Source organism: Scylla paramamosain, chromosome 2, assembly GCF_035594125.1.
Source record: "Scylla paramamosain isolate STU-SP2022 chromosome 2, ASM3559412v1, whole genome shotgun sequence".
NCBI lineage: Eukaryota > Metazoa > Arthropoda > Malacostraca > Decapoda > Portunidae > Scylla > Scylla paramamosain.
Window position 1 is genome coordinate 37,307,438 of NC_087152.1, and position 12,126 is coordinate 37,319,563.

Genomic DNA, 12,126 nt, shown 5'->3' on the forward strand with positions numbered 1-12,126 from the left:
AGCGTGAGAGAACGGGGAAAACTGATCAGATTCTCTGTAACAGCAAGTGAGATAACGGTACAGGGCACGCCACATGATTTGTGCACGATAGCCAAAATTTACGTGAGACAGAAAGTGTTAACATTACAAATTTACAAGTCTTCGAGCATCAAACAGACAGTTGGTGCCTTGTGTTGATCAAGATGGCCACCTTCTTCACGAGTGGTGGAGTTTTATTTTCAAACGTTTCTTCGTCTCTGAACAACTTTTCGTTGGCTGTTGTGGAATTTAATGGAGTTTTCGGTCTGGAGACCGGCAAAGGGCTGTTCTTGGGCAGGATTACATGCAGAGGGATTGTATTGATTGTTTAATAAGGAGTTTGCATCACCAGTTTAAAAAATACCATTAAGATCCCTGCATATCATCTGTGACCTTTGAAAAGATTTCTTATGAGTGAGCGGTCTATTGAGGAACTGTAGCTGTTGATCTCGTTTTATCAAGAGTATGGTGTTTAAGAGCTGTTTTCTTCTTCTTCTTCTTCTTATTATTATTATTATTATTATTATTGTTATTATTATTATTATTATTATTATTATTATTGTTGTTGTTGCTGACACGAGTTAGCTCCTGCGGACAAACGTATCGCTGCCTCAATTCAGTGAGACTTGAAGAACGATCATGTGCTAAAATTATTTCAATACTCTACACAATGCTGACTCAAACAATAAAATTTCAACCGTCATGAAGTGAGGATACATGCTGAGCCGACTCCTAGACAGTAGGATGTAGCGATCTTTCATGACATCACATAAAATCTTATGTTCCATTGACCTATTACGGTATGTTGAGAAACGTGGCATAGCTGTGGTGACCTTGACAGTATTAATCCAAGCGAGGGGAAGCGCCGCAGGGAGTGGGACGAGGCGGTTACCTCTACTCTTCCCGACACACCTGGCTTGGCTCGTGTCAGTGAATAGTATTGCTTAATTTGTGTCTTAGAGAGCCACTGAAAGGGACGGAGCTAGGATATTGGAATAATCTGCTTTTTTTTTTTTTTTTTTTTTTTTTTTTTTTTTTTTTAATAAGGCTAAGTATAAGGAAATTACAAGAGATGCATGTATGTAAGTACAGTTCGTAGTAAGAGCCAAGCCTCAACATTGCGCCCTGAAAGGAAAATGTTAAAATGGTATAAGAATTGATCATTATTATCCTTAAGAATAATGATGATGATGATGATGATTGCAATGATAATTATAATCTATCCATCTTCACATGAGGCAGACACCCACCGTGAAGGGGACACCCAAAGCAAAGCAAATCACACATATGGTACACATTCATCTGCATTCCTTCCCATCTTGGCTCATACTATTAAACTTTTTTCATCATTATCATCATCATTATTATTTTTTATTAATTTCTTTTTTTTTTTTTTTTTTTTTTTTTTTTTTCTTTTTAAATAATAGTTTAATAAGAATTGTGCATCATGGGTGAGAAATACCCTTGAAAACCTGATTGATTATTCTAGCCCTTGAAAAAGTAACGCTCATGAAAGAACAAAGCATTTAGATGAAAAATAACTCATGAGAGAACAAAGCATTTTAAATTAGGAAAAGATGATCTAAAATAGGAATTCCTTAGTCATTCCATCCACTCAAGTCTCTGCAATGTGCCACCATCACTTGTAGTCAGTTTGATGCAAACCTAAAGATAAATACAGATACTGCAAACCCAAAGATAAATACATCACTGTTTGGCAATATGCATATATTCTTTTTATTTAAACAGATTTACATCAGGCTTAAACATACACGTTTTTTTATGTAGCTATTTGAAAAGCCTTCACATGAAAACATATGAAAGAAGAAAATAGATTAAAAGAATCTTTCTATATACATACTGTATATATATATATATATATATATATATATATATATATATATATATATATATATATATATATATATATATATATATATATATATATATATATATATATTTGCTATGATGACATAAATGGTTTTGTATAATGCTGACTCATCTTTTTCTTCATGTGTAAAGACTCATTAGTACATATGACAAAAAATAATGTTTTGCATCTGTTTCCCTTAGTACAAGTATCTACTTCATTCACAACTTTTTTTTTTTCTCTCTCTCTCTCTCCATAATATGCACTGTACTGAATCCTGTACAATTACAAACTTCCTATTGGTCTGAGTTGTCCTCTCTCTCATCTGGAACACAAGACAGTTGGTGAGAGGAAGCCCATTGCTCTGAAGCCAGCTTTCATTTCCAACAATACTAAATTCCATACTTGTTAATTAAAATGCAGTCTTGGTTACAAGGCTTTTAAGACTGCATTTTTTTTTTTTTTCTCAAAGCTACAAAACTACAAGAAACTTCATAGACAATGCTTACAATATCTGAAATATCTGAAACTGTCATAAGTATCTTCTGCAATATTAGAATTACTGAATCATTGGTATAGTACTCAAAAATTAGTATTTCCTATTCATTATTAAAGTTAACTGTTTGGTTACCTATACCTAACATCAGTGTGTGTGTGTGTGTGTGTGTGTGTGTGTGTGTGTGTCATTTCTTTAATTAAACAATAGTTGCTTCTTGAGCACATTTCAAAAACACTTGCAGTAACAGATGTGACAGTTTTTATGAAATTATTGTTTCAGATTCCTCGGCTGATGATCATTAAAAAAGTGCTCCAGGATCCTGTACCCAGTGATCAAAACATTCATCAGCAGCAGTATATCAAGCCCATTAATAATTTGTGATACAATAAACTTTCCTCTTGTGTTTACAGTGTCCAGCATGTCATATGACCTGCTGGGAGAAGATCCTGGGGGGCTGTCCCACCACCAGGCTGTGCTGCAGCCTGGCACAGAGGAGGAGCTGACACTGCATGGGTACCAGTCGTCTCCCTGCCAGACTTTCTTCTTCCATCTCCTGTCTGTCTTGACACTGGGTTCTCTGTACCTGGTCACCTACTGGCGGCCAGAGTGGAGGGTCACCTGGACCTCCAGAAAATGTGCTCTTACTGAGGCAGAATTTCTAATTCTTGTGGTAAGGTTGTTATGCTGTAAATAATACCTCTGATTTCTAGATGAATGAAATATTTAGAGATTTGGTGTCAATTATGTTATACCATAATGTTTATTTATGTGTTTATTCTACTACTTTATTTATTACTTTATTCTGTTCTGCCTGTTATATTTTATTCCTATATTTTATTCCTCTAGTATCAAACTTTTTATTTTTTTTTCTGTTGACAATTCATATTATTTATTAAATTATAAAATCTTGAAATTTTATTTTATGTACATGTATTACACCATATTTACTTGTATCAACATTATAGTGTATCTACTTCTGAGCACACTTGACTCACAATCAAAGGACCTGGGATTCAAATCTCAACCTGGCAGGGAGACTGTCATTCAGCTCCTTTTCACACTTAATCCTGTGTTCACCTGACACAGCAGGTACACATTTAGGGTGTTACCTTGTAATACAGTACAGGTTTATCAGTGTTGCCTTCTTTGTGTGTGTGTGTGTGTGTGTGTGTGTGTGTGTGTGTGTGTAGATTGGTGTGTGATGTAATGCTTTCTGTGCAAAAAGAATTTTTTGTCATGAATTGCAGTGCCAGATTATGTTTTATACGTAAATTTACTTCTTTTTATTTTCTTCAACGTATTGGGTTAATTTGATTATAACATTTATTCCGTGGTTGGAATGAATAAAAAGAATATTTCATCACGAGGCAGAATGGTGACTCTGATGGTTTTGTTCATGACATGTTTTCCCGTAATTTAGAAAAAAATAAAATAAACAAGTAAATTAAATGGTATGATCTTGAAGATTTGTGTAAAGCCTGAGAAGTTCAGAGATTTGTAATGATCACTATCAAACCATCAAACCAATATGGATTTTCTTACATTACAACAGGACAGAGATGGGAAGACACATGTTGAAACTGTGCATGTTGAAGATGTAGGCACTGGCTTCCCCAAACAGTATGTGGTTACTTCTCATAGAGTTGGAGTAGAATCCAGCGCCACTGTCAATGGAGCCTCAGATTCCACTCACCTAACTGGTGCTTCACAAAGGTGGGTGATATTGCTTGTGAATACTTGCATCTGCTTCTCTCACTTTCTTGAAGGAGGTGATTTAGTTACCATTGCATCATAATATGGTGTCACTTTACAGAAAAAATGCATGATGTAATATATTAAGCTTATTAGGATTCAGTTATAGAAGTATTGTACAGTAGTTAATTTTGATCTTTTAAGCATGACTTCCTATGAATGCATCATTATGCTCTGAGTGTACTGACATTTATCCTGTATAAGAGAAGAGATGCTAAGGCTTAGTTACTTGTTTGAAAATTAGTAATGCTGGTGGCATCCTCTCAAATTAATTACCATTAATAATATTCAGTAATGGGTTAATGGTTTCTGATTCCAATAATAGAACTGCATTATGGTAAATGTGAGTACCATTATTTTGCATGTTGTTTGTTAGTTAGCTAACCAACTGTCAATTTGGTAAAAGTGACTGCTTGTCATTAGCTTTCAGCATATTGGGGTTAGTAAATGCAATGCTGTCAGGTTACCAGATGTTTAGCATAAAAGATGACTTATCTACATAATCAGCATGAAACATAGATATTATATCTGATTCTAGATGACCTTGCTCTCCAATATGATGAAAGGCAATACCATATCAAACATTTAACCCAGTATGAAGGGAATATATAGCAACTATTAAATGTTAAGTAAAAGCAAAGATTGTATTACACTATTTTCCCTTTGCTGGAAATACTTCAGAGAGAACAGATCCAGGAAACATCACCAGGATCTAATAATGAAAGATATTTTTGTCCTCAAGGAAATAACCAATACTCATATCTGTATGAATTTACTTGGTGCATTTCAGAGTAATGCGTTACTTTCTGTATCAACACGTCAAGTATGTGTGGGTGCCGGAGAAGCTGATCTTCCTGCGGCTTACAGGTTTTGACCAGAATACTTTGATTAGCTCACTACTCACTGACTTCAGAGGATTTACTGTTGAGGAAGAAATGCAGAGGTAATGCGTTGAAATATCAGAGTGAAATATACTTTTGAATAAAACATTTTACCAGTGATAATAGAGGTTTCAAGACATTTATTTTCCGGTATTTCATTTTTCTATTTGGAATTCTCTATGGAAACTGGCATTAAGTGAGCCTTTTTTTTTTATACAATTTTTTGTTGCCTTTGGCCAGTGGCCTTCTTGCACAAAAAAAAAAATATCGAGAATTTCTTATTTTGGAATGTTTGGGAGAAGTGTTAAGTTTTTTATTATTCTGGATTCTGAAGCATATACATTTCTGCTTTTATTGGACTATATTCTGAAAAAAAAGTCATGAATGAAATAATCAGATATTTTAAGTATTGCATCACCAAGCTAAATAGCATAGCACAGCCTCTCTTAAATGTACTCAAACTGCTTACTTACTTATATAAATTAATTCATTCACCTACAGTTTCTGTATCTTAAAATTCAGGATAAAAGATTCTCAACCTGTATTTGTATAGTACTGTGGTGTCTTATTTGGCAGTAGTGTACATTATGACATAAATCATGAGAGATGAAGAAAGGTCTTGTTGCTTTACAGGCAGCAGCTGCATGGCTCCAATGTGATAAGTGTAGAAGTAAGATCCTATTTAAGTCTTCTGGTGACGGAAGTTCTCAACCCATTCTACATCTTTCAAGTTGCCTCCATAATCTTATGGTCCTTTGATGACTACTACCTCTATGCCAGCTGCATCTTCTTCATATCCATGCTGTCTGTTTCGATATCCTTGTACGAAACACGCAAAGTAAGTAAACTTCATTCATGTTGTACTGTCAAAATAATCTGCATATACTTAATTTAAAGTCATAGGTGTTACTTGCACCCTCCATATCCACACACATCAGTATTTCTGTTTGTGAAGCTAAATTTCTTAACATTGTTTAGTCAGCTGATATTTTCAGTTTGTATTCATGATCCCTTTTCTTCCTGTGGTAACTTGTCAGGTCTGCTCTCTTCATGTAAAATTTCTCATTTTCTTAATTTTTCTATAGTTTTCAGTCTTTGATTGTCAAATCCCTTCTAAGATGACAATGGGGAGTTTTCAGAACTAGTGGTTGTCACCAGGTGGCAACACAGACACAAACTCTTCTCTCACATACAAGAAATATCAGATATACCTACAGTGTTATTCTATTTACATGAAGATGCAATGGGCTTATGTAATATATTTTTCTACGTAATCCCTTCTAAGTAGTAACACAAGTAAAATCAAACTCTTTTCATGAACAAATGTATATAAATTGATTTTCTAGTGAACTGGCATTTAGATTTATTTGGTCATCTTAAGATTTCCAAATGAATACACTCTTGATTGGAAACGTCTTAATCTAGACGACAGTAAACATAAAGGCAACATGTCTGTGACAGTCAAAAGTCCAAATTACATAGATCTCCTTCCTAGTTTATGGAAACGACAATTTTAATAAAAAAATTGGCAACTTGAGTGTCCTGGCGATAGTAATGCTCTTTATAGCAACTTCCCACAGTTTCCTCATTCCAGCTTCTTGTAGGAATTGATGGCCCCCACATTAAGTGGCACATTGAGGGACACAACACAATGGCATTGCTACAGAACTGGTGAAAAAGTTTCCTGTACTCCTCTCCCGTCACTCAAGGATCGCCTGAGAGATGTTTGTTTTGGTTCTCGATTACTTTGCCTTGTTGCTCGCTTCATGAAAGAGATGCTAAAATCCCCACAAAAAAAAAAACTAGAGCCATATAACACAATGTTACTGAGTAGGTTGTGTCATACTATATAGTACAGTGTGATTTTTTATTTTTTCATTGTCCAAATCAATAGTTTTTATACTTGTAACATGCTTTATTTAAGATAGTGCTAGCAGTTTACTCGATAATCACACAAAAAAATAATTTATTTGACCACATTCTCTCAATATTATCCATACTAGATATTGAAAAGTTGCTACATCATTTCAATAGTATCATGATGTTCTATGCATCTTTACACACCTGGGATTTACTACAACAATATTTTAGCTCTCTTTCCTACAGTTAGATGAGCAGCAACAACATCTAGCGGTTTAGTTCCAAAAACTCCCCATTATGTTAGACTCGGCACCAATTTTATTCTAAGTTTTTGTAAGTTCTCGTATTTTCTTACATGCCTTTCCTCTTAAGATTATCAAATCATTACTGCATATTCAGTTCTTGGCATTATCACAAATATCATGAATGATCTCAGTGTATATGTGTGTGTTGGGGGGAGGATGCCCAACATATTTTAAATAAATAACTCACACAGAACTATAATTTTTCAGCAAAGCCAGTCTCTCCACGACATGGTTGAAGCTTCAAATGTCAGCAGTGTCTCAGTGTTGCGGATCACATCAGAAAAGACTTCAGGTAGATTTGTGATACTGTGTGTCTTTGCACAAAATAGTTATATGAATATAGTACAAGTGTGAAGTTTGTTAAAGTTCAGGTGGGAAACCTTGCTCATTCATAATAATAGTAGATGAAAATTCTTGTTTGAAAAAAGTAGGACGGTTAGAGAAATTTGTTCCATTGTTTTTTTTCTTTTCCTATGACTTGAAGTCTTTCAAAAGAAGGGTATTGAGACATCTCCAGTATTAAATTGGTCTCCATATTGGAAATTGTTTTCTTATTTTATTATTCTGGAAGCAGCAACTTAACAGACTTTTTTTCCCACACTTGACTGGTTTCTTTAATGCATAGAAAATAAATAAATCAGGCTTGAAGTGGATATCTTATGGTTCTCCCTTCACATTATCAAGGACAGTTGAAACAAAATGTTCTCCACCAAGTTAACATACAGTATACGATTTTATTGTTTCAGTTAAGCATTTAGAAATTTGAAATCATGACTGGTTATATTTTGATTTTTCAAATAGTTATTTTGCAAATCATAAATATGTGACAGAAATACAAAGAAATTAATATGTGTAAGATTATATGTTACTTCTTTGACAGTTGAGGCAATAATGGACAGCAAGGAGCTGGTGCCAGGTGATGTGGTGGTGGTGCCCCCTGAGGGTTGCACCATGCCATGTGATGCTGTCCTTATTTCTGGCACAGCCATTGTCAATGAGAGCATGCTAACAGGTAAAGATAGTTTGTAAGTGTAGGTTAGAGTTGATTTTTTAAGGATAATAGGTGTCTGATGCTATTTTAATGATTTCCCCATTTTGAAAGGTTATAAAATATTTGATAACCATTTTTGGAAAAGATATCTTACTAAAATCTTTTATTCAAAGAAACTTGTAAATAATCTGTATAATAGTATAAGCTGTATGATTTACTTTTATAAAGGCCCAGGCCTTTGTGAAAGTAGCAATAAAATAATTTTCCATTTTCTTAAGCTTTTAGATGACCTCCATTCATCCTAATATAGATGGCTCATAATTATAGGAAAGCCCTTTCAGCATAATCTTTGTTTTTGCAGGGGAGAGTGTGCCAGTCACCAAGACCCCTATCACTGTGTCAGAAGAGGCTGAAGTGTACTCAGCTGAGCAACACAAGCGACACACACTCTTCTGTGGTACATCAGTCATCCAGACGAGGTATTATGGCAGTGCACAGGTTAGTGTGTGGACATGCTCATAGTAAAGGAGGCCTACTGTTTACATGCTCTTCATTTACACTTTTCATCTTTTACATGGTAACTTCAAATCTTGCACATACAGCCGTTTCCTGAAAAATTATTGTAACTTACAGGATTATACAAGTCATGATCAACATATTGAATGTCTACGTAGATATATAACACTGAAATCATGTTCACATTATGCATTGTGTAAAGAAGGAAAGACTTCTGGCATTATAAGGACTAGCCTCAATTATTGAGAGGTAGTGACTCTCTCATACCTATGTAACTTGGCATCAAATTCCACTTTGCCCTCCCCAAAAAATTTTTTTATGAGTGAAAATATTCTTGACTACCAATATGCACCTTCATGGTGCAATGGCTAGCATGTCTGGCTATGAAACTGCAGACTCCAGTTGGAATTCAAGTTGGGACAGTCATTGCATAGTTCTCCTAGCTATTTATCCTTTATTCAGTTTGGTCTATTTGGTTTTGGATATCTGTGAAAACTGAGGGAATGTTAACTGTGGAAACCCAGATGTCATGTTGGCCCTGTGCCCTAGGGGTAAGGGATATCATCCACTTTGGACTCAAAGGCCAGTGAGACTGAGATGAGCACCGAAGACATACACAGCTATGGCACATGTCACCCACCCTTATCTTTGCCGTTGATTACCAAGCCATCTTCAAACTGTCAGGGTCACTGCTTAGTTTGCTTAAGCAGGCTATAAAACCATGTTTGGTTCCAGCAGGCCAGCTTCATAATTACCTGGTTTCAGATCCATGCGACTTACTTTGAAGAATGTGTTATTGAAATAGACATGATGTAGCAAGATTTCTTCATGCCAAGAAATTATGACAGCTCCTTTGCCATGGCCAGCCACAGTCTTGGTGAGAAGTTATAGTGTGAAGGTGGTCTAATGTGGACTATGAGAGAGAAATTCCAGCTGTTCCCCATTAACTGTATTAGAATAGATCTTTTGGTACTCTTTGTGACGGTTGTTTAGATGGCTTGTCTAACCCTCTAACCATGCAAACAGTGGGCCTTTTTTTATATATATATATATATATATATATATATATATATATATATATATATATATATATATATATATATATATATATATATATATATATATATATATATATATATATATATATAGTTAAAGTACACTCACCTTGGATTGCACATGAAGTGAATATGATGACTTTGCAGGTCCTTGCTGTTGTAGTACGAACAGGCTTTAACACAGCTAAGGGAGAGCTGGTACGCTCTATTCTCTACCCTCGACCCTTGGACTTCAAGTTTTACAGAGATGCAATGAAATTTATACTCTTTCTTTTCTTCATTGCATCTATTGGCATGTCCTACTCCATATACATCTACACCATTCATGAGGTAAGGAATGTTAATCTCTTGATATTTGTAAATCACCTGCTTGGCTCTCATTTGTTGTGGCACATATATGATTTATGATGTTTGTAGCAATTGCAAACACACACACACACACACACACACACACACACACACACACACACACACACACACACACACACACACACATAAAGACAGAATTATTGGTCTTTCTCCTTCAGAAAAAATAAACAATGAATGAAAGAGAGATTATGATGGTGATGTTTGTTAGGGCTGCAGTATGATAGAAAAGCTGCTCAAATTGTCACAAAGGGAAAAAAATATTCGGATCTATTGACAGTTCTGAAAAAAAATTGTAATGTTGATTTTTAGTTTTATACATTGTTTAGATATTTCTTGGATTTGTCACAAAGAGAAAACTCCAGTGTTATAGATCATTGTGAAAAAATTTATGTCTGCACAGGAGGGCTTTGTCAAGACTTTGATTCGCACCCTGGACATTGTGACCATTGTGGTGCCACCAGCTCTGCCTGCAGCCATGACAGTGGGAACATACTATGCCCAAAGCAGGCTCAAGAAGAAAGCAATATTCTGCATATCCCCTCCTAGGATTAATGTTTCAGGCAAGATCAAATTGGTGTGCTTTGATAAGGTAAGTATTTTTATGTTTGTCCTCTTAACCACTTTTTACACTTTGGATTACCTTGAATTTATGATTAATGTTTGAACTTTTGAGACACTGCAGTTCATATTCATTAAAGCTTTCTGTTTATCCATCAAAAACCCTCACAGCCAGCCATTTACTGTGCAATTAAAATAATATCTAGTAAGATTTTTTAAAAGTGTGTAAAACTTGTAGGAATGAGTATTTCTAACATGTTTCATAGTGAAAGATGTATTTGTAATGTTCTGAAGAGTACATTTTTTACCTTGTTTTCTGTATCCATGTATCCCAGTAGTCTGCAGCATTAGAAGTTATAGTTGATGAATAAAAAACAACTTTATAATTATCCAATGAACCTCCCATTGATGGTGATAATGGTTTGATCCTTGACTGGAACTGGCAACAGGTTTTGACATCAAAGGTCTTTTTTTTTTTTCCTGTGGGGTCATGACAGCAATGACATGTGTGATATGAATCTAAGTTATAGGAATGCTTGTTATTGTCTCTTTCAGCTTCACCTCACTCTTATCAATCCAAAGGATTCTAGTCAGAAGAGCAGAGGTTTTGTGAACTCTGCATTGAATAGTCTTCAAGACTGTTGAAAGTCACTCCATATTTATCTTAAGAACCCTCTGTTGAAGATTAAATAAAGACTTTTAATGGTGTGCCTTGTAACCTAAAAACATTGTAGCATTTATAAACTGTTTTGATTAAGATGATCTAATATTGTTCGTCAGACAGGAACCTTGACAGAAGATGGATTGGAAGTGTGGGGTGTCTTGGAGGTCAAAGGAACCCGTCTGGGTTCCCCTGTGATGGATATGTCCACTATAAACTATTCATCCCACCTGATGGCTGCCATGGCCAGCTGTCATTCCCTTACCTACCTGCATGGAACTCTGACTGGAGACCCACTTGATGTGAAGATGTTTGAAGCCACTAAATGGGTAAAAAACATTTTGGCTTGTTTGTGTTTTCATTGCAGTTACTTCAGTTGTACTTGCATTTTCTAGTCATTTATATGTATAATAATTTTTTTACAGGTTTGAGATTTGTACACGTGCACACACACACACACACACACACACACACACACACACACACACACACACACACACACACACACACACACACACACACACACACACACACATAACTTAGCAGCAATAATAAAGATGTGGAAGGAAGAGAGAGAGGTGAGTGGTGACAATGTAAAAAAGATATCCATTGATATAATAGAGTTGAAGAAGAGAGAGATGGAAAGAGAAAAAGAAAGCAAAGAACTAAGAGAAGAGGTGGCAAAAATAGTGGACTTAAACAAGAAGTACTGTGAAGAAATCAAGAAACTCAAGGAAGAGAACGAGGAGTTAAAGAAAGCTTTACAAGAGAGAGACAAGAGAGAGAGAGAG

General features: G+C 35.3%; 1 protein-coding gene across 4 annotated transcripts in view; it reads left to right on the forward strand.

Annotated features, from left to right (window-relative positions):
* Positions 1 to 12,126, forward strand: part of LOC135114573 (polyamine-transporting ATPase 13A3-like) — a 48,565-nt gene that overhangs the window by 14,669 nt on the left and 21,770 nt on the right. For all 4 annotated transcript variants that reach the window (XM_064030406.1, XM_064030407.1, XM_064030404.1 and 1 more), the window contains 10 exons: positions 2,798 to 3,057; positions 3,940 to 4,100; positions 4,930 to 5,082; positions 5,654 to 5,858; positions 7,393 to 7,477; positions 8,066 to 8,197; positions 8,538 to 8,674; positions 9,895 to 10,077; positions 10,517 to 10,705; positions 11,455 to 11,664. In XM_064030406.1, coding sequence (XP_063886476.1) covers positions 2,798 to 3,057; positions 3,940 to 4,100; positions 4,930 to 5,082; positions 5,654 to 5,858; positions 7,393 to 7,477; positions 8,066 to 8,197; positions 8,538 to 8,674; positions 9,895 to 10,077; positions 10,517 to 10,705; positions 11,455 to 11,664 — 1,715 coding nt within the window. The remainder of the gene's footprint in view (positions 1 to 2,797; positions 3,058 to 3,939; positions 4,101 to 4,929; positions 5,083 to 5,653; positions 5,859 to 7,392; positions 7,478 to 8,065; positions 8,198 to 8,537; positions 8,675 to 9,894; positions 10,078 to 10,516; positions 10,706 to 11,454; positions 11,665 to 12,126) is intronic.